Source organism: Anolis sagrei, chromosome 2 (assembly GCF_037176765.1).
Source record: "Anolis sagrei isolate rAnoSag1 chromosome 2, rAnoSag1.mat, whole genome shotgun sequence".
Classification (NCBI taxonomy): domain Eukaryota; kingdom Metazoa; phylum Chordata; class Lepidosauria; order Squamata; family Dactyloidae; genus Anolis; species Anolis sagrei.
The window spans coordinates 106006446-106033307 of record NC_090022.1 but is presented as its reverse complement, the minus strand read 5'-3'; the positions used below and the strand labels follow the sequence as shown (position 1 = coordinate 106033307).

Genomic DNA, 26862 nt, shown 5'->3' with positions numbered 1-26862 from the left:
TTTCGAACAAGCGTTTGACTAAATAGTGCAATTGAATATAGGAACACGGTGCAATCGAACATAGGAATATGGAACAAAGTATTACGAGTCACCTAAGGGCTGAGAAAAGCGGTATAGAAATAATGTAAAAGTAAATAAATTGTGCCACCTCTACAAAGTTCTGGAGAGACTTATTTTGCATAGAATTATGGAAAAGATAGACCCATGTCTGATCCCACAGCAAGCTGGCTTCAGAAAAGGCAAAAGCTGCACATTGCAAGTGCTGAACCTGACTCAGCACATAGAAGATGGCTTTGAAAGGCAGCAGATCACAGGAGCTGTCTTCATAGACCTGTCAGCAGCCTATGATACTGTGAACCACCGCCTCCTCCTGAGAAAAATGTATAATATCACAAAGGACTACCACCTCACCCGCCTCATAGGAAACCTGCTACAAAACAGGAGCTTTTTTGTTGAGTTCCAGGGCCAGAGAAGCAGATAGCGGAAACAGAAGAACGGCCTGCCTCAGGGGAGCGTGCTTGCTCCATCCATGTTCAACATCTACACAAATGGCCAGCCACTGCCAGAAGGGACAGAGAGTTTCATCTATGCTGATGATCGTGCCATCACCACTCAAGCAGGGAGCTTTGAGCTGGTAGAACAGAATCTCACCGAAGCTCTAGGTGCTCTTACTGCCTATTACAAGGAAAACCAGCTGATCCCCAACCCATCTAAAACACAGACTTGTGTCTTTCACCTTAAGAACAGACAAGCATCCCGAGCTCTGAGGATCACCTGGGAAGGAATCCCACTGGAGCATTGCAGCACACCCAAATACCTGGGAGTCACTCTGGACCGTGCTCTTACCTACAAGAAGCACTGCCTGAACATCAAGCAAAAAGTGGGTGCTAGAAACAATATCATACGAAAGCTGACTGGTACAACCTGGGGATCACAGCCAGACACAGTGAAGACATCTGCCCTTGTGCTATGCTACTCTGCTGCTGAGTACGCATGCCCAGTGTGGAACACATCTCACCACACTAAAACAGTGGATGTGGCTCTTAATGAGACATGCCGCATTATCACGGGGTGTCTGTGCCCTACACCACTGGAGAAATTACAGTGCTTAGCCAGTATTGCACCACCTGACATCCGCCGGGAAGTAGCAGCCAATAGTGAAAGGACCAAGGCAGAGACATCTCCAGCTCATCCCCTGTTTGGGTATCAGCCAGCATGTCAACGACTTAAATCTAGACATAGTTTTCTAAGATCTACAAAGACACTCGCTGGAGCACCTCAGCAAGTGAGAGTCCAAAAGTGGCAGGCTCAAACCCAGAACTTCAACCAATGGCTGATACCAAATGAGATACTTCCCCCCCCCCCCCCCGGGCACACAGAAAACTGGGCAACTTGGAAGGCGCTGAACAGACTGCGCTCTGGCACCACGAGATGCAGAGCCAACCTCAAGAAATGGGGCTACAAAGTGGAATCCATGACATGCGAGTGTGGAGAAGAGCAAACCACTGACCACCTGCTGCAATGCACCCTGAGCCCTGCCACATGCACAACGGAGGACCATCTTGCAGCAATACCAGAAGCACTCCAAGTGGCCAGATACTGGTCAAAGGACATTTAATCAACTACCAAACTCACAAATTTTGTATTCTGTCTGTTTGTTTGCTTTGTTCTGTTCTGTTACTGAAATGACAAATAAAATACCAGTGCCACTGCTTGCTGATCCCTGGCAATTGTCCTGGGAAAAGGACCAATTGTGCCCCATGGGGGGGGGGGTGCCAGTTCCATACCACATGGTAATTTGAATATCTAATTTATTGAGTACTATTTTTTATTATGGAGAGATCATGTGGCCCTACAAATGGTGCAGGACTACTAGCCCCTGTAGCCATAGTCTGTATAGTCAATGGTGAGCACACCTGGTAATTTTGTGAAATATCACCTCCAGAGTTGGAGAACTCTGAACTCTGAGGTCAATATGAGCAAATTTATAAAGCAATGTTTTTGAAGTAATTAAAGATCTTATATTTCGCTTAGATAACTATTATGTTAATTATTTTATTTATTTATTTTGTTTTTTAAAGGGAGTCATGAATTAGGATGTGTGCATGAAAAATTATCTATTGGAAAGTAGAACAAAACCACTCAATGGAAAATTAACATATATATATTTATAATATTACTTACAGAGAGGAATAACTCCCATTCCTCAGTAGTTTTTGTTTCATTTTATCCTCTCCTGGAAAGTGTCATTATAGTGACTTTCACTTGAAAATGATAAGATTAGTGTAGACAACCACTTACAGTCGTCAGCAAGTCATTTCTTTTGTTAAGGCTATGAAATCAAATACATTTTTTCCACAAATTAAAACAGATGGAAGAAACCTTCGGCTATAACAAATGTGTCAGAGAATTTAGTACTACTAAACTGCAGAGAGATATGCTGAATCCTGAGATATGGACTCTTTGAGGACTGTAATACTATGGAGTAATTCTTAAAATTAGTGAGAATCAAATTTGTAATGTCACTTTTGATTAAAAGCATCAAGAGAGCTTCCAAGTAAAAGGAATTCCTAATAATATAAATGTGCATTGACTAATTTTTGCATTTAATTTTCAAAATGTGAGGACATGTTATCTTTTCTAATGACTTTTAATTTCATATAAGTATGTGTGGGTGCCACCATTTTATTTATTTCAGCATTCTGAGATCAGAGTACCACCTAAAAAACCTTAAGCCCATTAAGGACATAGAAATGTTAGTCTTCCACATAAACTTGTATATATTTAAATCAGTCATGGGCAATTGTGTTGGACCTGTGAGCCAGTTTTCCATTAAAGGACCATCTTGATTGCCAGAAAAAAAATGCATGTTGCCAAATGCTCACATCTTGTTTCTTTAAAAAAAATGCATTTTTATCTAAAGAATGCAGGAAAGGGAACTACAACCTACCTTAAACAGTGAATTGACTATTAGGGCTATTCAGAGACAATCTAGAGCAGTCGGAAAGAGAAATTTGTCAGTACAGTGTCGCGGCTGCACATATAAAAGACTGGAAAGGTGAAAAAACATAAAGCATTAAAATTGGAGGGACAAATTGTGGGATTACACATAGATGGCCAAGATTTCTAGTAATGGAAGCCATGAAGTCTTTGGAAGAAACTGGAAGCTGGTTATAGCATATATGATGGGAAAATTTAAGAAATAAAAGCAAGAGGAATTTATTGACCTAGAATTATAGAGGGGTAAATAAAAATAGAATAAACTCCATGAGGATTTGTGACAGAAGCCAAGGTGGTGGGTGCACTGGGGGTGGGTATTTCTCCACTTCTTGATTTTTGTTGGAGTCTTGGAGCTTCTCTAGCCTAGCTTCTATTTTATTCAAAGCCTCAAGAACGCTTTGCAGTTTTTTCTGCATCTCATCTTTCTCTGGATTACACTTCCAAAACATCTTATCTTGCAAGCTTCTCAAAACAAACACAAGCAGAACTGGGTGAGTTTGGTTCCGTGGGGGAGGAAAGTATTCTGTCATGTTGCCAGGGCTCTACCTTATTTAGGTAGAGATGAACCAAACTCCCAGTTTTATCAAACAGTTTAATTAAAACAGCACTTACTTGCTGACTGTTTTAATAGACCAAAACATAAAACATAAAGATTGCACCCAGCCACAGAATAAACAAAAACTGATAGCAAAAACAACTCCGTAGTCAAAAGGGTTCAGTCCAGTAGTCAAATGCCAAGAGTTCAATAAACAAAGTCCAGGCATCAAGAGTCTATACCGTAGTCAAAAGCCAATCCAAAGGTTCAAGATTCCAAGATTACAAGAAATAGGTCAGGATACCAAAAAAAATCCAACAGACCTGGGGGAAAACCAGCAGCATCCACCACCAAAATACAACAAATACTTTTCTCCCAAAGATCAGTCTCAAGGTTAGCTCCTTAAATCCAGTAACACCTAGCTGCAACCCATCTCCTGCACACCTCCACCCCTAATTGCTTTCACCCATGAACTCCCACTTACAGATTACCAAACCCTCTAGAACTAATGCTCACATTAACCCTTCCATCACCAACAACTGCAGAACATATGACAGGTATAGTGTAGGTGGTGGGCTATCTACTTACATGTGTATGCTTACATGTTTGTTTATGTGTATTGTAAGTATATTATAATAATTTTTTTTAACAAAAATAAAAAACTGAATTGCCTCCCCTAGATGTTTCTAGGAGCACAGATCTTGTGTCTTTTGTATCTCTCTGGTCACCAGCATCTTCTAGTCACAAGAAAGAAAGAGATTTCAAGATTCCCTAAACAAATTACATAGAGACCAACAGTACAGAATTATTTAAACACATTAGGAACAATAAGCCAACAAGGCATAACAGAGTTAAAGGAGTACTAAAGGAGAATAAGGAAGTACAGAGAGGCTGATTTAATTTCTATCTATATCCACTGCAAATGATGTAAGGCAGGTATTAGTGTCTGAACTGTTATTTTCAGGAAAGGAAGCAGAGAAGCTGATGCAATTATTGGTGACAAGAAATGTCACCAAAACTACAAATAAACAAATCATTGGATTCAGATGGCATCCACCTGAGAATTCTTAAAGGACTCAAATGGGGAATTGCTGATCTTTTACTAACAGTATATAACATGTTTCTGATATTAGTATCTGTAGAAACGGACCAGGGAGCGGTCAATGCAGCATTTTTTAAGGGATGTGTCAGGAGGTGGGGAGAGGAGGGATTTCTCGCCCCCCTCCACCTCATGATGCATTAAGAGGTTTGGGGTTGTTTTTTTTTTTTTTTGGTTTTTTTTTTGAGGGGGGAAAGGGTGGATGACATCTAGCCACACCCTGAGCAAAAGCCTGGGGTTGTGGGAAAGTGTGGGAATTTCCCGGGAAGGAGCGAGTTATTTTAACCTGCTTCCTCCCAGGTTTCTGCCCTGTGTAGAAGGGCCCTGAGTTGTAAATTGCTTTAATACCTTGCTTTGATAGTGCATTTGTGCTGGGCAGATGGTTTTGACTGCATGGTCCTTGTGGTTTCCTCCAACTCTAAGGCTCCAATTTTATGTCTACACTGAGTTAGTGTGTGCTGTTATCATTTTCTTTTTGATTACTAATTAAATACTGTGAGAGAACATGCATGATCATTTTGTATCTCATCTATGTTGATCATAACACAGTTGAGAATTTAGATACTGCACTTCTCTTGAAATAACCCAATAGCCACCTTATTTTGAAAGGCGGGGAGCTTTGAAAGAAGCTGGCGTAGGGCAGGCATATTCCATTCCTCACTCTCAGATAATTACACAACAGCAGGAATGCTGTTTTACCACATACTTAGCCTAATGTTTAATCCTGTCTCGAGTATGCTACAATGATTCCAAATTTACCTTGGCCACAAATGCCCATCTAGTAAAGGTGTTCTACCTCAGATGTTCTTACAATGTTTTCCTAAAAATATCTCCTTTACGATTCTACACGTTTCTTGCTTCCTAGCCAATTTCATTCCTGCTGAGAACAGTCAGCGAAAACTGTCAAGTAAAAGTATAGCTGTTTCTTCTGCTCTTTAGATGCATTTTAAACTCTCTCAGCTAGAATTTTGTCTTGCTATAGTAGAGACAGTGTCCTGGCACTCAGTTTTTTAGGATGGGCAAACAATTTGGTTTTGCACAGATTGGGTTGTTGTAGGTTTTTTCGGGCTATATGGCCATGTTCTAGAGGCATTCTCTCCTGACGTTTCGCCTGCATCTATGGCAAGCATCCTCAGAGGTAGTGAGGTCTGTTGGAAGTAGGAAAATGGGTTTATATATCTGTGGAATGACCAGGGTGGGACAAAGAACTCTTGTCTGCTGGAGCTAGGTGTGAATGTTTCAACTGACCACCTTGATTAGCATTGCCTGGGGCAATCTTTTGTTGAGAACTGATTAGATGTCCCTGATTGTTTTCCCTCCGTTGTTTTGCTGTTGTAATTTTAGAGTTTTTTTTTTAATACTGGTAGCCAGATTTTCTTCATTGTCATGGTTTTCTCCTTTCTGTTGAAATTGCCCACATGCTTGTGGAGTTCAGTGGCTTCTCTGTGTAGTCTGACATGGTGGATGTGAGAGTGGTCCAGAATTTCTTTGTTCTCAAATAATGTGCTGTGTCCAGGTTGGCTCATCAGGTACTCTACTATGGCTGACTTCTCTGGTTGAAGTAGTCTGCAGTGCCTTTCATGTTCCTTGATTCGTGTTTGGTGGTCCCTAAGTAGACTTGTCCACAGCTTCATGGTATACGGTAGACTCCTGCAGAAGTGAGAGGATCCCTCTTGTCCTTTGCTGAATGTAGCATGTGTTGGATTTTCTTGGTGGGTCTGTAGATAGTTTGTATATTGTGTTTCCTCATCAGCTTCCCTAGGGAATCCCTTTGCACAGATTCCCAGAAATTATAGCTCTCAAAAAGCTGAAGGAGATTTGTGCTGTTTTAGAGGCTACAGCTCCAGCAAAAATGTGACTCTACAGCAATGAATCCCAACTAGTGGGCATTATTAGGATTGTGTATGTGTGCATGTGGGGGGTGGATGGGTTACTGGGGGGCATGTTCAGGTTTTTTTTTAAAAAAAGTGAACAAAGTAAGGGCAGTTATATATATTGCTTTCTTAGCGTGCTGCTGATTGCTTCATCTTACACACATGGTGCACAAGCAGCCTTAGTTTCCACATTTATAACAACTAAAGCCAAAAATGTATTTTTTGGTTCATAAGGATTGAAGTTGCTTTTCCTAAATTTCCAACTCTATTGACTAGTTTTTAATCACAATGCGAATAGATCTCAAACACTGGGGAAGCCAAGTTTCAAGGAGGTGGCATGATATTTTTATGCTTATCAAAACAACTTTATGGCTTGAAAAAAAACTTTAATTTGATTGCTCAAATAATATAAAGTTGTTTTCATATTTTAAATTGATTTTTCACTGTAGCATTACTTGTTCAAAGTCTTTGTATATATGAATAATAGGTACAACAAGATATCAAAACAAATTACTACCTTAGTAGATTGTGAAAGTTATTATCTGAATCTTGCAATGACTGAAATTATTCTGGATGTCAAAAATATTACACAGGGAATTGTTGCATAATACACACATAGGCTATGTACCAGTGGATTGTAGACAATTTTAAAAGTGCTTACTCTTCCCCATGTGAAATACAACTATTACTGTTGTTCTTTATTCAGTTCCTGTTAGCCAACCGACAGCTCTTGGCCAAGAAGGTTACACTTTGAATCTTAAGCTTCCCACCAAAACAGGCTCATTGTATGCAGTTTCAGGAATTGATGAATCTTGTGCCAATTTTCTGCTCTCTGTACAATCTAACGCCTGTCAGGAGAATGGATGGATGGTGGTCCTGTATTATGTTTCTCCTGCAAAGGCTTTGTCATAAGATTTCAAATTCTGAATGCAGCATGCAAGGCTGCTATCATTCTTGTGACAAAAATTGCATTCAGGAAGTGGCACAAAATCAAAACATTTCTGCAAGGAGAACAGAAGTGAGAAAATACATAAAGAGAATAGAACAGAAGTTTGTTCTCATTGCTGTCAGAATAGTAGATGGGAAACTAATGATAATACAGGTTGCTACTATTGTTCCAGCTTTCTTTAGAAGTGCTTTCTGGTGGTGCTTTGGGGAATTTGAAGCCAGATCTTGTTTTTTTTTTTTTTTAACTGTAATGTAATTCCAAGAGTGTATAAGCTTTTCAAGTATTTTGGAAGCAGAAAGACTTAAATTGGACATGGAGGGGTAAATTTTCAAAGCATTGCATGGGCGATAGGCGTACAAATCCTATTACTGCTAATGGGATTTGTGGGCGTATCTGTCGTGCAATGCTTTGAAAATTCATTCCATTCTATTCACGCAGTACAGGCCTGGAGAAGGAAAATCACTGACTCAGTTTTGAAAGAGGTTTCGTGTTTGTTTCCACAAAACCTCTTCTACATACAAGCATGCTACAAGTCACCAGATGACTTATGTTCCCACTTTCTTTTTTTAGAAGCTCCAGAATCAAGGATGAACAAGCAGCGCACACCCTGAATAAAACTTCTCCATTTTCTGTAATTCCATTGATTATGGCATTCATTGTTCAACAATATCCAACCTGACAGCCATTAGTTCCTCGATCTTAGACCACCTAAAGATAGAAATAGTAGTGTATGGATGTCAGACAAATAAAATTATTCTTTATCCCTTTCTTTTTCTTTTTTTTTCTTCGCCTAACTCAGCTGAGCCTTCAAAACAAGCAAGTTAAAAATTAGGCCACATTAGGAGAAGTGAATCTTTAGATGTTTCAACAAAATACTCACATAATTTCATACACCAGGCAAGGGCAAGGTAGATGGATGGTATCCTTGAAGTGACTGGCTTGACTCTGAAGGAGCTGGGGGTGGTGACAGCTGATAGGGAGCTCTGGCGTGGGCTGGTCCATGAGGTCACGAAGAGTCGGAAGCGACTGAACAAATAAACAACAACAACAATTTCATACACATATTAAAATGTCATAAAATCTCAGATTTTGTTGAGTTAAATAAATTAAATGCATTGTTATATATGTCTAGTTGTTTATTTTATTGTTTTAGATTAACTTTGAGTACCTTCCTGGCAGGAGAATGTCTAGACTTATCTCTTTGTATACTAGTACCAAGCTAATTTTACCAGAAGCATATGAAATATTAACTCCTAAGTACATGTAAAAAAAATATAATTTTTGCCCCCAAACCTTACAGTGTGTATCCTCCTTTCTTCCCAATAATTATAGCTTACCATCACCTATTTGTGTGTGTTTACAAAACATACTACCAAAGTATATGCAGAATATTCAGTATGTAGTCAAAGGAATGTATGGTTTTAGTTTAGAAATTGGATATCTAGTAGATGTTTCATGATCAGTTCTGAATTGTTCAAGGCATAGACAGACCGGTTATTTATAAAACTTTCTTTGGGGGTATTATGAGGTCCTGTAGATCTTCTGGGTGTCTTATGAATAATACTTGGGCATCTGGACTGGTGCATGGACTGTAAATGTGATTAATATTGTAACACTGCCTGTCATAAAAAAATACCTCAAGGAGTCCTGAGAGCTGATGAATATGCTGAAAGAATATATTGATGCTTAGGGCATCTGAGCCTTAGGTATAGCTGAGAGAAGCAGGTTCTCAACAGGTATGATATGAATTTGCTGGAAAATAACAAGACAGTTCTTACTGGTTTACAGAGTTCTTAAACTGCCTCTAACCATCCATGCCAGCCTACAGTTGGAGCAACAAAAAGGTGTGAAAAAATGCTGCATTCATTCATTCTTTCATTCAAGTCTTTCCCAGTCCTAATGTTATTTGGCAGCAATGTACTGAGCAGATCTGTCATTGTTTGAAGCTTGTCTTGTTTTGTTTGTAATTACTTGTCATGCAATTATTTTTCTTCTACAGTCTGATTTGCATTTTTAAAGATGGTCCCTTTGAACTGTTAAAGTTGTATAAAATGAATTATACAGTATTACATTTCAGACTCTGGTGTCTCGTTGAACTGGTTTCAGCAAACTTACTGCCTTTCATTTAAGATGAGAAGTGGTATTTTCTGTTCCTGCGATGTATTGACAATACTGATCTTTAAAAAAACACCTTCAACTCTTCATAACACTCTCTAAACACAAGATGTAGCTGTCTACTGTGTTTACACAAGCAGATGACTATGTCACTCCACATATTTCATCTAATACTTATTGATTGACTCTTTATCCTTTACCAGACATTTTTGTGTGAGAACAATTTAGTGATGCCCCACAAGCTGCAGTGACCTGAGTTGTATGAAGAATATGATCTCTTGTTTCCTGAGCAGCTCCCTTTATTATTGCTCAGCGTCTCTACAATTACATGGCTTGTTAGCAAAACCTGTGCTGACTATTTGGCTTAGCTAGATTCCTTTTGTCTCAAATGCAGGTGTGGGTCTTGGTGTGGGAAGCTTACTGAGTAGCTTTGCCTGATCCAATGTGTCTTCCCTAGCATTTTATCACTTGAGTACTCATATGTTTTAAAATGACGGATTGTCCTAAACAGAATTGAATATAATGCTGTCAGGCTTTGGGTCTATTTTAGCTCACAGATGCTCCCTTGGTCCTTTATCCTGACCCCCAAGACCCAGCTATTCCATTTGCAGGCCTCTCTTGAGGAGGGACTGTCACTGGTGATAAATTGTGCATTCCTTCTGAACTACAGACATAGCTGCCGTTGGGGACGAGGCCTACCAAATTCATTTCATTTGTGACCTCTGCCACATTTGAACCCATCTCTCTTGAGGAAAACAAAACTGATTTAAAAATTAACCCACTGTATCCTCTTTCCAATTCTTCATTGGCTGGCTGGTCACTTATGTGAAATAAATGTGAATTCAATAAAATCGTTCCCTACTTAGCACAGATTAGCAACAAAGTGATTAAGTGTGAGTGGTTCTTGTGAAGTGTAATTCCTTCAAGTCAGTCACTGGTATTAGGAATTCAAAGCACAGTGATCACAGTACTTGCAATTATTCTAAGTATATCTTAACTCAGAATGAGACATAACATTACATATTTTGAGTACTTTGCCATAAATTTTTTAACCCTGTGAGTGACCAAGCAAGACATACTGAAAAATTAGACTGTCACGTCAGAACCTAAAGTTCATTCAAATATCCCACTTAAACTTTCTGGTGCAGTCACAGCTTCACTACCCCACCCTGCTTCTTTTACCTGTCTGATTCTGTGATGTTTGCCTATTACATAGTTTTAATGAGCTGTTTTGCATTTCTGAAATCCTACAGTAAAAATGAGCAGAGGATACCATGGAAGTCATCTGTTCTTTCATTAACCTAGCAGTCCTTAGGTGAAGGTGTCATAAAATGTGGTGGCATCTATAATCTGTGATTTGGCACTTGCTAAATCAAACCAGGCATAAAGGTTTTAACTTGGACAACTTAAAAGCAGACAGACAATGATTTTATTTATTTATTTTCACATGTTTCTCCTGACATGTGAGCCAAGGTAGCTACATCAATAGGGTTTTATCTTCTTTTTAAAATCTGCATTAATGAAGTGCTATTTCCTTAGGCAATCTTTCATGGGCCGAGTATGATTGCTTTCCAAGTGTAGGGAAGGCAACCAAGTGGTGGGTCCGTAGGTGACTGTAGAGACCTGTTTCTGATTCGCATGTTCTTCCACAGTGAGGACATCGGTTTCCAGATAGAAGGCGGTCCCGGCCAGAGTTGGCTTGACACACCTTCCTCTTGAAACGTTTCTCCCTTCAAATTCCACAGCTACTAGCCTATCAATTACTGTCATCCAGCTTTTCCTTTGACAGGACTTCTTGATCCATTAACACTACTGTCTGTAGTAAGCAAAAAAAATCAGTAGTTTGAGTACTGACTAACATGGAGATTCAATGATAGAAGGGGGGAATATTTGTTCATTGCTGCCTGTTATTGCAACTGTTCAAAAGTATGGGAGATGTAACAAATGGCTTTTAGAGACAAGTTTGGTTTAGTGCTGTTTTGCATGTTGCAAAATTTTGGTTGGAAGGGTTCTGAACTTAGCAGAATCATATTCACAGATTTGGAACATATCCCATTAAAAAGTATAGAAAAGCTGGAAAAACCCCAATCAGAGAAGGTGAAGGTGTCCATGAATCTTCCAGACATTGCTGGTCAGCAGCTCTTGTTGTATTTCAACAACGGCAAAAGTTACTAAGAATGATAAGAATTGTCACCTTGGCAACACATATTCCTCTCCCCTAATCCATATTCTCCATATACATGCTACCCTATATATTCATACACTATAGATTGTACAACCTGCCCTATAATCCATGTTCCAAAATTCACTTTTGAGTAGCAGTATGTAATAATCCCATATTTATACAACAAAAGGATAAGAAGATAATACTTCGAACAAAGTTTGAAAAGGTACTTTTTAGTAAAATGGATATAAGGAAATGCTGAAGGGATGCATAGATTAATAGTGAGAATATGTTCAATTATGAATAGTCTCAAAATACCATTATATGGATTCTTCTTAAAAATAACTTCCCACACAATAAGCCTGGAATGAATATTTGTGTCCATACTTGGTAATGAAAGAAGCAATTTTAATAACTCTTGGTAAAGAAGCCAACTTTTCTCTAGCTCACTTAAATATGTTATATTTTGATATATGTATTAATCCTCATTATTTTTATGCAACCAATAGAAACTATATTAATTCTGTGTACTGTGTTATATTTTATTCCTGAAAAAAACTGCTTGCTTTCCTGTTTTAAATTCATTTTAAAACAGTTGCCTTTCCCCTCATGGCTTTTGTAATATATACATGCCATATTTATTTTCTTATTTCTTTATGTGTCTTTCAGCAATGCATATGCTTGGGCTAAACTGGCAGTTACAACCTGCAGATGGACACACCTTTAACAATGGGATAAGGACCGGATTGCCAGGCTCTGATGATGTAGCAACGATGCCATCTGGAGGTAAAGGTGAGGATTATAAAGCTGTATCTTTTGCTCTTCTGCCTATCTCAAATGTAAAAGCAATAATTCCAGTTTGTAGGTAATGTCTTAAAATGCATTTCATTTGGGTGTAAAAAATGTATCACTTGTGATCCTCTGTCACTTTTCCACCGGAGCAATACTTTGCAGTGAATATTGATTGCACTTGTTATGACATACCTTATCCTGCCTAAGAATAGTAGTTTTCATAGAATCATAGAATCAAAGAGTTGGAAGAGACCTCATGGGCCATCCAGTCCAACCCCCTGCCAAGAAGCAGGAATATTGCATTCAAATCACCCCTGACAGATGGCCATCCAGCCTCTGTTTAAAAGCTTCCAAAGAAGGAGCCTCCACCACACTCCGGGGCAGAGAGTTCCACTGCTGAACGGCTCTCACAGTCAGGAAGTTCTTCCTCATGTTCAGATGGAATCTCCTCTCTTGTAGTTTGAAGCCATTGTTCCGCATCCTAGTCTCCAGGGAAGCAGAAAACGAGCTTGTTCCCTCCTCCCTGTGGCTTCCTCTCACATATTTATACATGGCTATCATATCCCCTCTCAGCCTTCTCTTCTTCAGGCTAAACATGCCCAGCTCCTTAAGCCGCTCCTCATAGGGCTTGTTCTCCAGACCCTTTATCATTTTAGTCGCTTTCCTCTGGACACATTCCAGCTTGTCAATATCTTTCTTGAATTGTGGTGCCCAGAATTGGACACAATATTCCAGGTGTGGTCTAACCAAAGCAGAATAGAGGGGTAGCATTACTTCCCTAGATCTAGACACTATGCTCCTATTGATGCCATTGGCATCCCATTGGCTTTTTTTGCTGCCACATCACATTGTTGGCTCATGTTTAACTTGTTGTCCACGAGGACTCCAAGATCTTTTTCAGACGTACTGCTCTCAAGCCAGGCACCCCCCATTCTGTATCTTTGCATTTCGTTTTTCCTGCCAATCTTGCAATTGTCACTGTTGAACTTCATTTTGTTAGCTTTGGCCCATCTCTCTAATCTGTCAAGATCATTTTGAATCCTGCTCCTGTCCTCTGGAGTATTCAGCAACATGATGCAGAATTACGAAATTCAGGTGGGCTCTATATTATTCCTTTGTATCAGGTTAAACCGCTGAGCTGCTGAACTTGCTGACCGAAAGGTTGGCGGTTCAAATCTGGGAAGCAGAGTGAGCTCCCGCTGTTAGCCCCAGCATCTGCCAACCTAGCAGTTCGAAAACATGCAGATGTGGGTAAATCAATAGGTACCACTCTGGCAAGAAAGTAATGGCACTCCATGCAATCTTGCCAGCCACATGACCTTGGAGGCATCTACGGACACTGCCGACTCTTCAGCTTAGAAATGGAGATGAGCACCACCCGCAAGAGTTGGACACAACTAGACTTAATGTCAAGGAGGGGAAACCTTTACCTTTACTTATCAGCTTGATATACAGACATTCGCTAGTTAATGTTAACATATTTATCTCAAAAAGTTGGCATTGACATTAGCATCATGTCCACTGGCAGTGTTAATAACATCCAGGTTCACAATAAAAATAAAGATTCCTCATTTATTCCTTATGCTTGCTCATTTTTGTTTGCTGTAGGGATCTAATGCCTTTCCATTTGCCTGTCAGGCAGAAATTCAGTATGTAGACCTCAAGAGTGAGAGGCTCATTGCCTGATATATTTCTGTCTGATAATCAGATGATGAAAACAAAATAGCTCTGTTTAGAAAAGAGGGGATGAGAAGAGGATTACTGTATTTAATGCCTACTCTCGGTCCAAGAGTGAGCTTGAAAGGAAAGATGATGATTTAAGAACTCATAAACAGTAAATAACTCAAACATCTTCCTGTCACTTCTTATAAGACCTCTGAAGGATGTAGTACTTGAACCGATATGCCTCTGTTCTGCAATAGTGAACTAACATAAGCTTCAAAAATGCAGGGCATATTGGCAGAGCAAGTTTGAAAGCTTTGCTGTCCATTTCTCTTCATTCACTTAATTTAAGAGTAATATTGCCAGCTCAGCAGTTTTTAAGAAGGATTCTGTCAAGCTTTTCACACACCAGCTGTTTCAGGTCTTGCCTCCCTTGGCTGGGCAGAATGACCTTTCATAATTGACAGTGCTCAAGATAAATCCAGCAAGTAGTTTAAACAATAATAATAACAACTATGGCCTTCCAAAGTGATGAGGCTTATATTAACCCTTTCAATGTGAACAGTGCATCATACAGTGTTGTAGCAATATGATATATGGAAATGAAAGAAACTAGTTAAGATGCAATCCTGTGCGTATTCACCTAGGAGTAAACAATGCGAAACACAATGGTTTGTGTCTGAATAAGTATGCATAGGGCATAAAAAAACATAGTCTCAGGGTATGCCTCAGCAGACACACATGCTCATTTTGAGGAGCAGCCAGATTTTCTCTTATAATTGAAATGCTTTGTATTTTTATCTGGAGCAAGACCGAAAGGGGAACATAATTTTGAACAGAATGTTGGGCTTGTATTTCCCAGTATGTTCACAAATGCCCTGCCTAGGAAAAAAATAACGTGGTACAGTCTTTGTGTACAGTACTGCAAAAGATATATCAGAACATCTCTATTATAGTATTAACACCTGGACAAAATGTAGTAAGTGGATTTCAAACTGAATAGTTGGATTAATGGAGAGTCCCGCATTAATCTTTAGTCTGTACCAGGGTCTTCAAACTTTTTAAACAGAAGGCCAGTTCACAGTTCTCCAGACTGTTGCAGGACCAGACTATAGTTTCAAATAAAACCAACTCCAATTCTAAAGTTTAGGGCAGGAGATGGGCGAATGAGCTGTCCTAAAAAATACGTGATGTGAGCAATTTTTGGCTTCAAATAGTATTGAAAAAATCATAACATGCAGCATGTTGCAGAAATGTTGCACATATTTAGTAAACAATGAAAGCAATGTACTTTTTTCTTGCATCTCTAATTTCCATGACATAGAAACTCACAAAATGCCAAATGCCATATCACCAGATCTTGTACTAACCAGCTCTTTTTTATTTAGTAATTGAGTTAGGGTGTGCTTTAATCAATCTACACAATGTTTCCTGGAATATTTAACCTAATTAAATACTGTACTGAGAAAAGTATACCTTCAGAGAGTGTTAAGATGCAAACGAGAAAAAAAGAGGTAATGTAAATTCCTACAGGATTCGACATTGCTAAATATTTGCTTTTTGAGCATCTGAGATATCCATTAGCTCAATGTATGATTTAAATTACCATAATATCATGAATGACATCAATACTATATCATGTATAATATTGTATGACACATCAGTACTGTGACATACAATCAACCCATATCATTTATCATTTTTTGCTAGCAAAGGGTTTGAAAATTCTTTATCTTCCTCTCATAAACTCTCTGAGATCTGTCACATTTGCCTCCTTTTCATTGATGGTGAACTGAAGTGGTTGTCAAGGCTTGAATAAATTGCCTGAATTCATGAGGCTTCGGTTAGTACATGGGCAGCTGCGACTTCAGCCAAGGATTTCTGGTTATCTTCTGCCTTCTAGTTGTAGAATGGAGCTTCATTTTGAGTGGTTATGCAGATAGATTGATGGTGTTTTAATAGTAACACCATTTATATTTTTGTTGGAGTTGTTTGTTTATCTTTTGCATTTTTTTGCTTTGGATATGTAAGTGTTTTAATATTTACAAACTGCCTTGAATCTCAAAATTGTGAAAAATACTGAAAACCAAATGTAAAGTGACAATGGTAATGATAATGCAGTACAGCATCATAACACTCAGCTCTAGTGATTCAGTTTTTTTTATGGCCAATCTAAAAATAATCTCGGAATAGATCTGCCCATGTTTCTCATGAATCCATATTTGGGATAACTCATCATATTTCTAAGCATGGGTGCCCTTAGTACAAGAAAAGGAATAATGAAGGGGACCTCTTTTTTTTTCAAAACAGACTGCTTCCTTTTTCTTTCAAATGTTGGCATCTTTGGTGGTCCCAAGGACCAAACTGAGCTCCCAAGGCCTGCTGCACTTGCCCACCTAAGGAGTGAAGCTAAGCCCTTCTTCAGAAGGAAGAAAAGAGCAAAAAAATGTATCCTGGCTAACCGTTAAAATATAATCCATCATGAACAAACATCTTGTCATGCCCCCCTCCCCAAATGGTGTAGGGGAATATGTAATTGATTAATTTACTTTACTAGGAAGGCACTTGCATGTATAGTTTTAATTATAAAATTATTTTGATGGTTTTCTCAGTAGTTCCATGGCTTGCTCAGGTGGTAATCCCACACTGCTTTCTGTAAGATGTGTCATTTAGAGTTACTACGTTTACGCAACTTACAAAAAATAGTAGGCTAAAGTTTCAATTCTTAATTTTTTGGCGCGAACAACGCTCACACATCTGATATTGTGCCGTCGTGCTTGGGGGCTATTAGTCTTAATGAAGGAGGGATGGACATGGCACTTTCCCCCCAAGGGATTGCTTCTTGCCCTTCTTTAGGAAACTGGAACTCCCAAAAACCCAAACCGATGTAAATAGCTCAAAATAAGTTTTATTGATCACAAAGTCATTTCTTCAGAGCAATAAGCTGGAAAACTTTAGAGGGGTGAAGAAAAACATACTCTACAGTCTCAAGTAGTCCTGGATCCAAGGGGTTTGAAGCTGAGAAGCCTCACCAAGTTTCCTCTTTCCTCAATGGCTGTGAATGCCGGAGCAAACCAAAAACCCAGTTCAGATGGCCTATGTCTTGAAGATTCAGAATCTTCCTCTGGTGCCAAAAGAACCAGCTTGAAGGCGCCTGGGTCTCCTCAATAATTGTCCAGGACGATCTGGACATAAAGCTTGAGTCCCAGGGGTAAAAAAACATCAGAACTGGTGTTAAGAGGTAACTTAAATCAGGGTCCTTTAGAGTCAGGTCTCTTACTCACGTCCATCTGGTACGAACTCTGAAGGCAGAATGAAAAGAAAAGGAAGTTCTCCCCTCTTGCAGGAAGAGGTGGAGCCAAACAGTACTAATTGACAGCTACAATCAACCAATCCATACAACTGTACATAAACATGGTAAAAGGGGCAGGATTAAGCATAATACAACAGTTTAAATCTTGCAACTAACAGTTCTATACATAGGTGGTGCCACTCGCGCCGTCACAGATATCACATAATAAGTACAAATCCAACTAATTTGATTTGACGTACAATGAATTTCAAAATTTTTGCACAGCTCTAATGGTCTATTGTGAACAAACTTTGCTTCATACACAAAATTATAAATATATCTATAAAATTTTCATCTGGATATGTGCATAAAGTATAAATGAAATATAAATGAATTTTGTATTTAGACTTGGCCTTCACCTATAAGACATCTCATTATGTATATGAAAGTATACATGTTAAGCTTTCTAGGCTTACACTATGTCTGTTAACGTGAACTCTGTTCTGAGGAAGAACGTTTGTTTTATATAACCTGGCACCCATTCTTCAATAATATCCTGAGTCACTTGCTATGTATAAGATGTAATTTCTGCTGCTCTTTCCCCTTTCCAGCTTTTTTCCTTCAGAAATATTTTGGACAGAAGAGATAAATGGAGACCTTTGGTCTTCATTTTTAAAAATCTCAATTTTTCAGGAATACTGAGCTCCAATCTGCACAGCATACTTAGTAAAACTATAATTTGAGCTGAGTAAATAATATTCCACTGAAATGAATAATGGAGATCACATTTAGGTGGCTAAATGTATTCTTGATTTACTAGATTAAAATAAATTTCCTGAGGAAAAGGGAGGAAATAAGTATTGGGGGAAAATGAGATATGAGATAAGCAAGCGAGTAAGCTCCAAGACACAAATGTGTTGCTTTTAAATTACTGTGTTAGTATGACTCTATTTATAGTGAGTAGGGAAAAATTGCAGCTCACCTTATTTTTATGCTTTCTCTGCTAAAATATTGCATTAGTGACTTTTCTGGAATGTTTCTGATAGTTTTGGCTACAGTTTGAACAAGAAACATGAAGATGAAAATTGAGAGCATCAATACTAGAAACAGTGTTAGTTTGTAGGAATTCTCTAAAAACTGTGGAAATGTTTTGAAGAAGGTTTCTTGTGCAATATATAAGATTTGTGATATTTAAACGTTAAATTTAGAAAGGAAATTATCTAAATGGATTTTAGTGTTTATGGCAGGACGAGGTGTGCAATGTGGAAACTTCCAGTTGATTGGACTACAATTTACATACAGTGGGATTATAATAACCACAATCCAAATCATTTGGAATCCAGAATCTGAATTCTGATGCCATTTCTGTCTCATTTTATTTTTGCATCTTTTTGTCTACTTCCTGCCCATCCCACAGCAGTGGTGGAGTGAATTCCAACAGTTTGAACCTGGTCGAAAGCAGTTTGGCCATTACTTTACCTATCCTGTGACCAACACTGCTGCTAGATGGCCACACAGTGCCATTAGAGCTCCTAGACATTGACAAGTGCCTTGGTTTATGTCAGCAAAGATGCCTGGTTACACCCAGGAGCTCTCTGGAGCACTGAGACCACCTGCAGACAGAGGGCAACATGAACCTGATCCATCACATTTTTCCTGCACAGCTTTGGGAAAAGGAAAAAGAGAAATGATTGTGCTAGCCCATGTAGACTGCAAACTAATTTGTTTTGAAGCCAGTTGTGGTCTGCACATCCTGCCCGGAGTGACACACCGGAGCCTTCTTTGAATTTGTTTAACTCAGGCATAAACAGATTGAATCCAGTCTACCCCACTTTTAGGACCAGAAATCCTGGCAAGTTGCTTGAAGGTCCAGGAACAATTTCTGGCTCACTTTGGATTTTAGGGCTAGGGTTGACGAATCCCTTAACTGTTTGAAGAGCTGCATCTGAATGAGACTTCTCATTCGTTTGATCTACAAATAATGTTTTTTTGCATTCTATTCTGATAATGTCACTAGCATTTTCTGGCCCCCAATCAATTAGGCTTAATAGAGCAAATTTGTTTTCATACTATCTTTAAATTCAGTTGGGATGTTTTTCAGGTTGTATTTTGTTACAGTTATTGATTCTGCATTCTTCTTTAGTTTTTCCTCCTATTTTTTATATTAGAAGTTCTTTGATTGTGCTTTTCCTGCGTGGCAGGGGGTTGGACTGGATGGCCCATGTGGTCTCTTCCAACTCTGATTCTATGATAATATGCTTCTAATCTTGTTTTTACAGAGAGAATCAAGTTTATCTATCTTTTGTTTTCATCTGTGTTGTCTACCTAATTTCTATACTGTCCATCCATGTATCCAGTTACCTCTTTGCTTGCCCAAATAATGTATTTGTGATGAATAAATCACTGACTTCAGAAAATTCAATCTGTTTCTTCATTTCATGGTACTGGCCCAAAATTCCCTACAATCTTTGGTTCTACTTTGTTTCCCACTTTTCAGTTTCAACCAAAAGTGATAAGAAATCCTGTTTTGGTCTGTGAACAATTTTCTTGTGGACTCTAGCATATAATTCTTCAAATTCTTCTTTTACCTCAGAGTTGGAGCATAAACTTGGATTTTGGTTATATTAATGGTATTCTTTGAAGTCTTATAGATATCATTTGATCACGTTGCATTATATCAGTTGACTGTTTTTGCTGCATGGCTCCAATTTGTCCCATTTCTGTACACTTGAACTCATCCATACCCAATATTGCAATGTTTATACATTCCATTTCTTGTTTAAATATGTCTATCTTCCCTTGATTTATGTATTTCAGATTCTATGTTTCTATAATGTGAGTTTCGCAGCTTCAGACTCCCCTGTCACCTCTGATCATGTCAGAACTGAACCTCCTTTCAGCTTGAGTGCAGTAGCCACAGCACTACTTTTACTTGTCCTCTTCCCTTCCCTTCCCTTCCCTTCCCTTCCCTTCCCTTCCCTTCCCTTCCCTTCCCCATTAGCTGCCATGTAACCTGGTAGTTTCATTTTCCTGGTTGTTTCATTTTGGATTATCTTAGTGTTTTTATGGTAAGACATTCAAAAGGGGGTTGTGTCACAGCTGTTTTCTCCAAGAAATCCTCCACCATGGACTCCCTCCATTACTGCTGCTGTCTAGTAGCTATTTGGCAAGTTTAGTCTGACTTTTCAGCAAAAGCCTAGATGACATGGGAGACCCTACCAGCAGCTCTTCCTCAATCAGCATAGTCTCTTGCTTCAAGGAACGTGCAGTTTCTCCGCACGGAAAGGATGTGTCATGGTGGGATGTCTCTTGTGGTAGTGACAAAACTGTAAATATAATAAGTTCATTCAAAGAAACAAAGAGTATCTTGTTTTTCATAGTCTAAGCATATTAAATCATTTTTATCTGATTCCTTGCCACCTGCAGCACATGAATACTTGCTTTCAAATTATATTTAATAAATGACATCTAACTACAGATTTGTGTAATATCCCGCAGTTATGTTTTGCCCTCAACTCCTATGTGGTCTCCCTCAGCTGTCTTTTCCTGTCTCTCCAAATCCAAGTTCCTCAACATTTATTTTACCCATACCTCTCCACACTCTTTTCAACTATCCCTTCATTTCTCATTCTCTCAGTAAATCTCCTTCCTATGCAAATATCTAATGGAAATTCTTTTATTTTTATAACAAGAAAAGTTTGCAAATTGCCAGTGCAACTAAATTTTCTCAAAGAGATTTAAGTGGAGCAAGCTATAAAATGCTCAAACTTCCCAGATGTGCTATCCTTGAATTATGGGTCTCCAAAACAACCATAAACAGGTGCTGCAAGTGATTAATAACATTATTTCTAACATCTCTTATGTAGGTAGAGAATATCTGTAGTAAAAAAAAACAAACCCATATACTTTTAATGATGACAAATGCAAGTAGCCGTACCAAATGTGAGCGCTCTTTCCAAATTAAATTGTGTTTTACAGATATGTTACATACACACTGGACTCAAGGTATGAAATTTTAAGCCTTCTGTTTCCCTCTATTGTTATCTCATTCATCTCCTTCCTAAAAATTCAATGGAACGTAATGTCAATAGATGTAAATATACAAGTTGCAGAGCTGAGCTGGGGGGAAAACATGGCCACCATGTTTTTGGTCCCATATTCTCTTGCATTGGCTATGGATCCATCCATCCAAGACACACATATGATCCACAGATAGCAGAGAAATAGAGTTCGCTGATTTCAGTGCTAGCTACATATGACAGCTTTAGAGACAATGCTGAAACACAAAGCAACCCTGTTAGAAGTCCACTGCCTTTCCAGGCTGGATGGAGAGGAAGAGAGATCCCAGTTTGTTTCTTTGTACCAACTTCCCACTGTTATCCCTTCCATGAAACATTCTGTAAGAATGTGGATAAGAAAGCCATGCACTCAGCTGCCTCCCAGCAATACCAATAACAATTTGGAATATCCAGTTTGGCTTTCTGTGGAGAGAGAAAGGGGTCTTGTTTGAAAGTGGTAACGCATACAGCACAGATTGATGATTTTGGACAAAAATCCTAACACCTCAATTGTATGAATGCAGTTATGGAAACCTGAACTGGTAATGATTAACAGAAAGAGATCTTGGAATTGTGATGGATATATCAATGAAATATCAACCCAGTGTGCAGCAACTGCAAAAAGACTAATTCTATTAGGATCCAAAGTAAAACAGATAGCCTATATCACCTTAATGCAGCTCCTTGATCCAGACACCCTTATATGGTTTTTCTGTGCCATATTGTTGAGCTGGGGGTGGAAATGCAGGGAAAGCTGAAATGATTTTGGGGGGGGGGGGTTCAGTAAATCAACTACCCGAGTTGTGTTTGTGGCTGTTTATCATTCTTCATAATTACGATATTACTAAATGAAAAAAATTACTTTTGCTTGTTTAGAAAAATAATCAGGAATATTTTAGAGGTTACTAAGATTATGCACAATTTGGAGACGTGGATAAAGAGTTTTTCATGCAATACTAAAACCCAAAGTTTCTAATGTCACTAAATTGTGAGAGATGCAACGTCCAAAAAGAAAAGTACTTAGTTACTCGCTGTATGGTTGAATGATGATTTTATTTCCCACAAGATGATTTCATGGGAAGTAGCTCAAATAATTTGAAAAGAAAATTTGTGGAGGATGAGACTAAGTGTATCTGTTGTTGCCGCCCTGAGTCCTTTTGGGGAGAAAGAGCAGGGTATAAATAAAGTTTCATTATAGGATCAGACCCAAGATGGATCTAAACAACAGTTGTTCGGAAATATAAACAGGAGACCTGTTTCCGTGGTTCTCACTGGCCTCTGATTGGACACAACGGAAGATGTCTAGTTCTTGCTCATGTTTCGCAGAAGGGTTTTTATCTTTTTAACATAACTGTATTGCATAGTATTGATTTATTTCTATCCCAGTGCTTGGGCTCAAGACAGCTTTCAAGACTAAAAAGAACAATAGAATCATAGATTACAAGGGCCTTCAGTCCACAACTCTGCCATGCAGGAATACATACAAAATCTATGTAAAAACACATATACTGTAGATTAAAAACATGCAAATGTTGTATTTAAAGATATTTTTATTCATTTGTAAAAGGGAAACATGTAAAGCATTTCCAGTTATGTTATGATTTTTTTTAAAAAAAAATAACAGTAATGTATCAGTATCTTTTCACATTGATGTATCACTACTGACAAAGAAACAGGTAAGAATTATAAAGAAGTGAATAATAATTGTTTTAAAACTTTATTTAAAATAACTGTTTCATTATTTCATAGAAGTGTGGGAAAGCAAAAAAAAAATAAATCTGAATGATGGTTGCATTTGATTTACACAAAAACTGAGAAGTTGAATTAGAATTAAAGCCAGAATTCCTTTTCCTTGTGACTTTTGAGGAAGATTCTGCATTAGGAAAATGGCATGGAAGGTCAATATGGCATATGGCAGCACTAGCACAAATAGTTTATGCTGAATATTGGGAAAGTGTTGACATTCCTTCAAATGAAGATTGGTTTTAAAAAGTATATGAAGCAGCAAGGATGGATAAATTAACATACTTATTTAGGAGAGAAATCTGAGAAATCTGAGTTGGGATCTTCAATGCAATATACTCTAGTTTCAGAATCTAGATTATCTGCTTTGAACTAGATTATATAAGACTATGCTCCATATAACCTAGTTTCTGAATCCTGATTATCTGCTTTGAACTGGATTATATGGCAGTGTAGACTTTTATAATCTGGTTCAAAACAGATTATCTGCATTCTGAAACTGGGTTATATGGCAGTGTAGATAGGGTCTGAGAGATTGGAATTTATTTCCAAAATATCTGTAAAGAATGTAATGGCTTAATTATAATAGGCTTGGAGAAGTGAAAATTGACTCTCTTGGTTATAAGTACTGAGCAGATATATAGTTTTGTTTTTCAAGCTGATTTAAGTATGAATTGATTTATACTTTGTTGTTATTTATTTATAGAGTATAGAAATAATATGGTGATAAGGATACGTTTATTTAAATGATTTTTATCTAGGTTAGAGGGAGTAATAATATAAAGAGTTATTTTAATAGATATATAAATTGGAAGTCATTTCAATGTGTTTGATGTTTTGTTTGTTTAGTATATGTTCTGTTATTTTTTATAGTTTTGTTATTGTTTTGTTCTGTTTGCTTGTTACTTGTATTTTTTTAAAAAAAACATAACAAAAGCATTTAAGAAAAAAAATCCAGTTAGAGCAGGCATGGGCAAAGTAAGGCCTGGGGGCCGGATTATGCCCCCCGGGTGCTTCCCTCAGTCCCTTCTCAGTTTTCCTGTCCTCATGGCATAAGGATATGGTGGCCCATCACATTTTTTTCAGAAAAGATGGGGGAGGAAGACACGCAGCAGCTGAGAGCCCTCTGGAGCACTCTCAACCACCGCGTGTCTCGCCCTCCTTACGGCATAAGGATGGTGCAAACGACCCTGTCTTTATGCTGAGAGGATAGCCCAAGGAAGGCACACAGCAGCTGAGAGCCCTCCAGAGTACTCTCAGCCATCAACTGTCTCACTCTCCTCCTGGCATAATGCTGAGAGGACAGCCCAAAGATTAGGGGAGGAGGATTGGGGCAGTCGCTTTAGGTCTCATTTTCCTCCCGGCAAAAGGATGGGGCGAGCAGCACCTGAGAATGACCTATGCCCTGCCCTCCCCTCTCAAGGGCCCTGTCCCTCCTGGGCCTGTCTCACCCAATATGAACCCATCTGCCCTCCCTCCTGGCCCTGCCTTCTTGGTCAGGCCCACAATGTGGCCCCAAGGCAAAAAAGTTTGCTCATGCCTGAGTTAGAGTAAAGTAGCAGAATAGCACTTTTCTTCTAAAACAATTTATTCTCAAAAACCTGTTGGAGGAAAGAGATCTCTGCCCTCTGGCAAACAGACAGAAAGACCAGCTTTCCTGCAAAAGCAGAGCAGACGTCAAGAGGACCTCCTCCCACATTTTGGGTAAATGTGCCTTAAGGGTAGGAGGGCCAAGTGAAAATCCTCCCTCAAAGATCTCAGAGCTTGAATGGCTTCATGTAAAGAAAAAGAAAAACCAGTCTGTTATACAGTTGAGTAAGGGGGTTATTAGATTTTAGGCCCCTTCTACACAACTGTATAAAATCCAGACTATCTGCTTTGAACTGAATTATATAGCAGTGTAGGCTCATATTAATCCAGTTCCCTAGCAGATAATGTGGAATATGTGCTTTGATAATCTGGATTATATGGCAGTGTAGAAGGGGCCTTACAGGTCATAACATGCACTTAGCATTGCACTTAACAAAGCTGTTGTAACAAGGAGGTTGTATGGTTCCAGCTGCAAGTTTCAGTTTACTACCTGACTACAGTTCTTTGAAGCAGCAGGAGCTTCTGAACATTCTTCAAAGGCAGCCAAAAAGAAATAACATTATGCATGGCTGGAAGAAGAGTATATTGCAGAGTTTTTCTTACATAAACATAGATTTATTATCCTTGTGTGCTGTCAAGTCATTTACAACTCATGGTAATCCTCAGGCAAACTATCATGGGGTTTTCTTGGCAAGATTTGTTCAGAGGGTTTTGCCACTGTCTTCTTCTGAAGCTGAGAAAGTGTGATTTTTCCCAGTGGGTTTCCATGGCTGAGCAACAATTCAGGCCCTGGTCTCCTGTAATCCTTGTCCATTGCCTGGACCGCTACACCATGCTGGCTCCTTTATTTATTTTGAAAAATCTGAATAGTGCTCTAGTCTTTTGAATGAGAACAAAAAGGAAGACAGTGCTCTGTTAGAGCAAGTAACTTAATGTTGAAGCCCCATGAAAGATTTGTACTTTTCTAGTATTAGTAATTGAAGTAATAGTTATAAAGTTCTACACGAGAAAAATGTAGACTCAGCAGAACTTTAAGTAAGTGCTATTAGCGGAATTTATTGACAGCTCAAAACTGTATCATATATAGCATGAACTGTGTTAATAGACAATGAAATACAAGTCTGCAGAGCCCTTCCAAGAGTTCAGATGATCCCTGAGCTAGCTGCACTGCTTACAGAATTAATGGGAAAGAAGTATAATGTCCTTGGAAATATTCAGTATTCACTTTATTTGCCACAGATAAAAATATGTGATGCAGAATAATCTCTGGAGCAGATTTATACAGGCTTGCTTCTTAACTTTTGTTAAGTTTTACAAGTATTTCAGTAAGGGCCTTATTTCAAGAACTTATTTTTCAGTATAATTTTATTATTGTTACAATTTTTGAGTTTTAAATGAACTATGGTGACATTTTCAAAATTGATTTGCCTTTAATGCTTGCATGGATTCTTATTATTGGAATGCATCTTTCCTGTTTAATTGGTTGCAACATTAGAATTTTGTTCCCAGTTCTTCAGTGTGTCTAATTACCTCTGATCACCCTTTTCGTGATGGATGCTGTAAGATTGATCAGTTTGACCTCACTGTGGGAAAGGAAAGATTTAAATATTAACTCGTATAACTTACTGATTTCAACTGTTATTTCTAAAGTACTTATTCACAGGATTGCTAAATAGTCTATCGACTACATTGTATAGCACTAAGGACAAATATGAAATCTAAAGAGACTAATGTGATACTCTCTTAATAGTGTAGGCGTGAACTTTATGAGCCTATTACTTGCAGCAAGCTGACAGCCAAATGCAACCTTTTGGAGTTTCTCTCCCTTGAGAGTTTACCATTAATGTCATGAATGTAGTCCAGGCCTACAATATGATTTGGTAAAGAAATAGAAAAATGAAGCTAATTTGTTCTAGATGTACTCCTTTCCATAGGAATGCATAGAAAGCACATAATGTAATAGAGTGCCTTCACATAACATAATAAAAA

At 38.4% G+C, this 26862-nt stretch overlaps 1 protein-coding gene across 12 annotated transcripts in view; it reads left to right on the top strand.

Moving 5' to 3' along the window:
• TENM2 (teneurin transmembrane protein 2) overlaps positions 1-26862 on the top strand; it is a 1067106-nt gene that overhangs the window by 849956 nt on the left and 190288 nt on the right. For 11 of the 12 annotated variants that reach the window (XM_060765004.2, XM_060765000.2, XM_060764995.2 and 8 more), the window contains one exon: positions 12406-12528. In XM_060765004.2, coding sequence (XP_060620987.2) covers positions 12406-12528 — 123 coding nt within the window. The remainder of the gene's footprint in view (positions 1-12405; positions 12529-26862) is intronic. The other variant, XM_060765001.2, reaches the window with a different exon arrangement.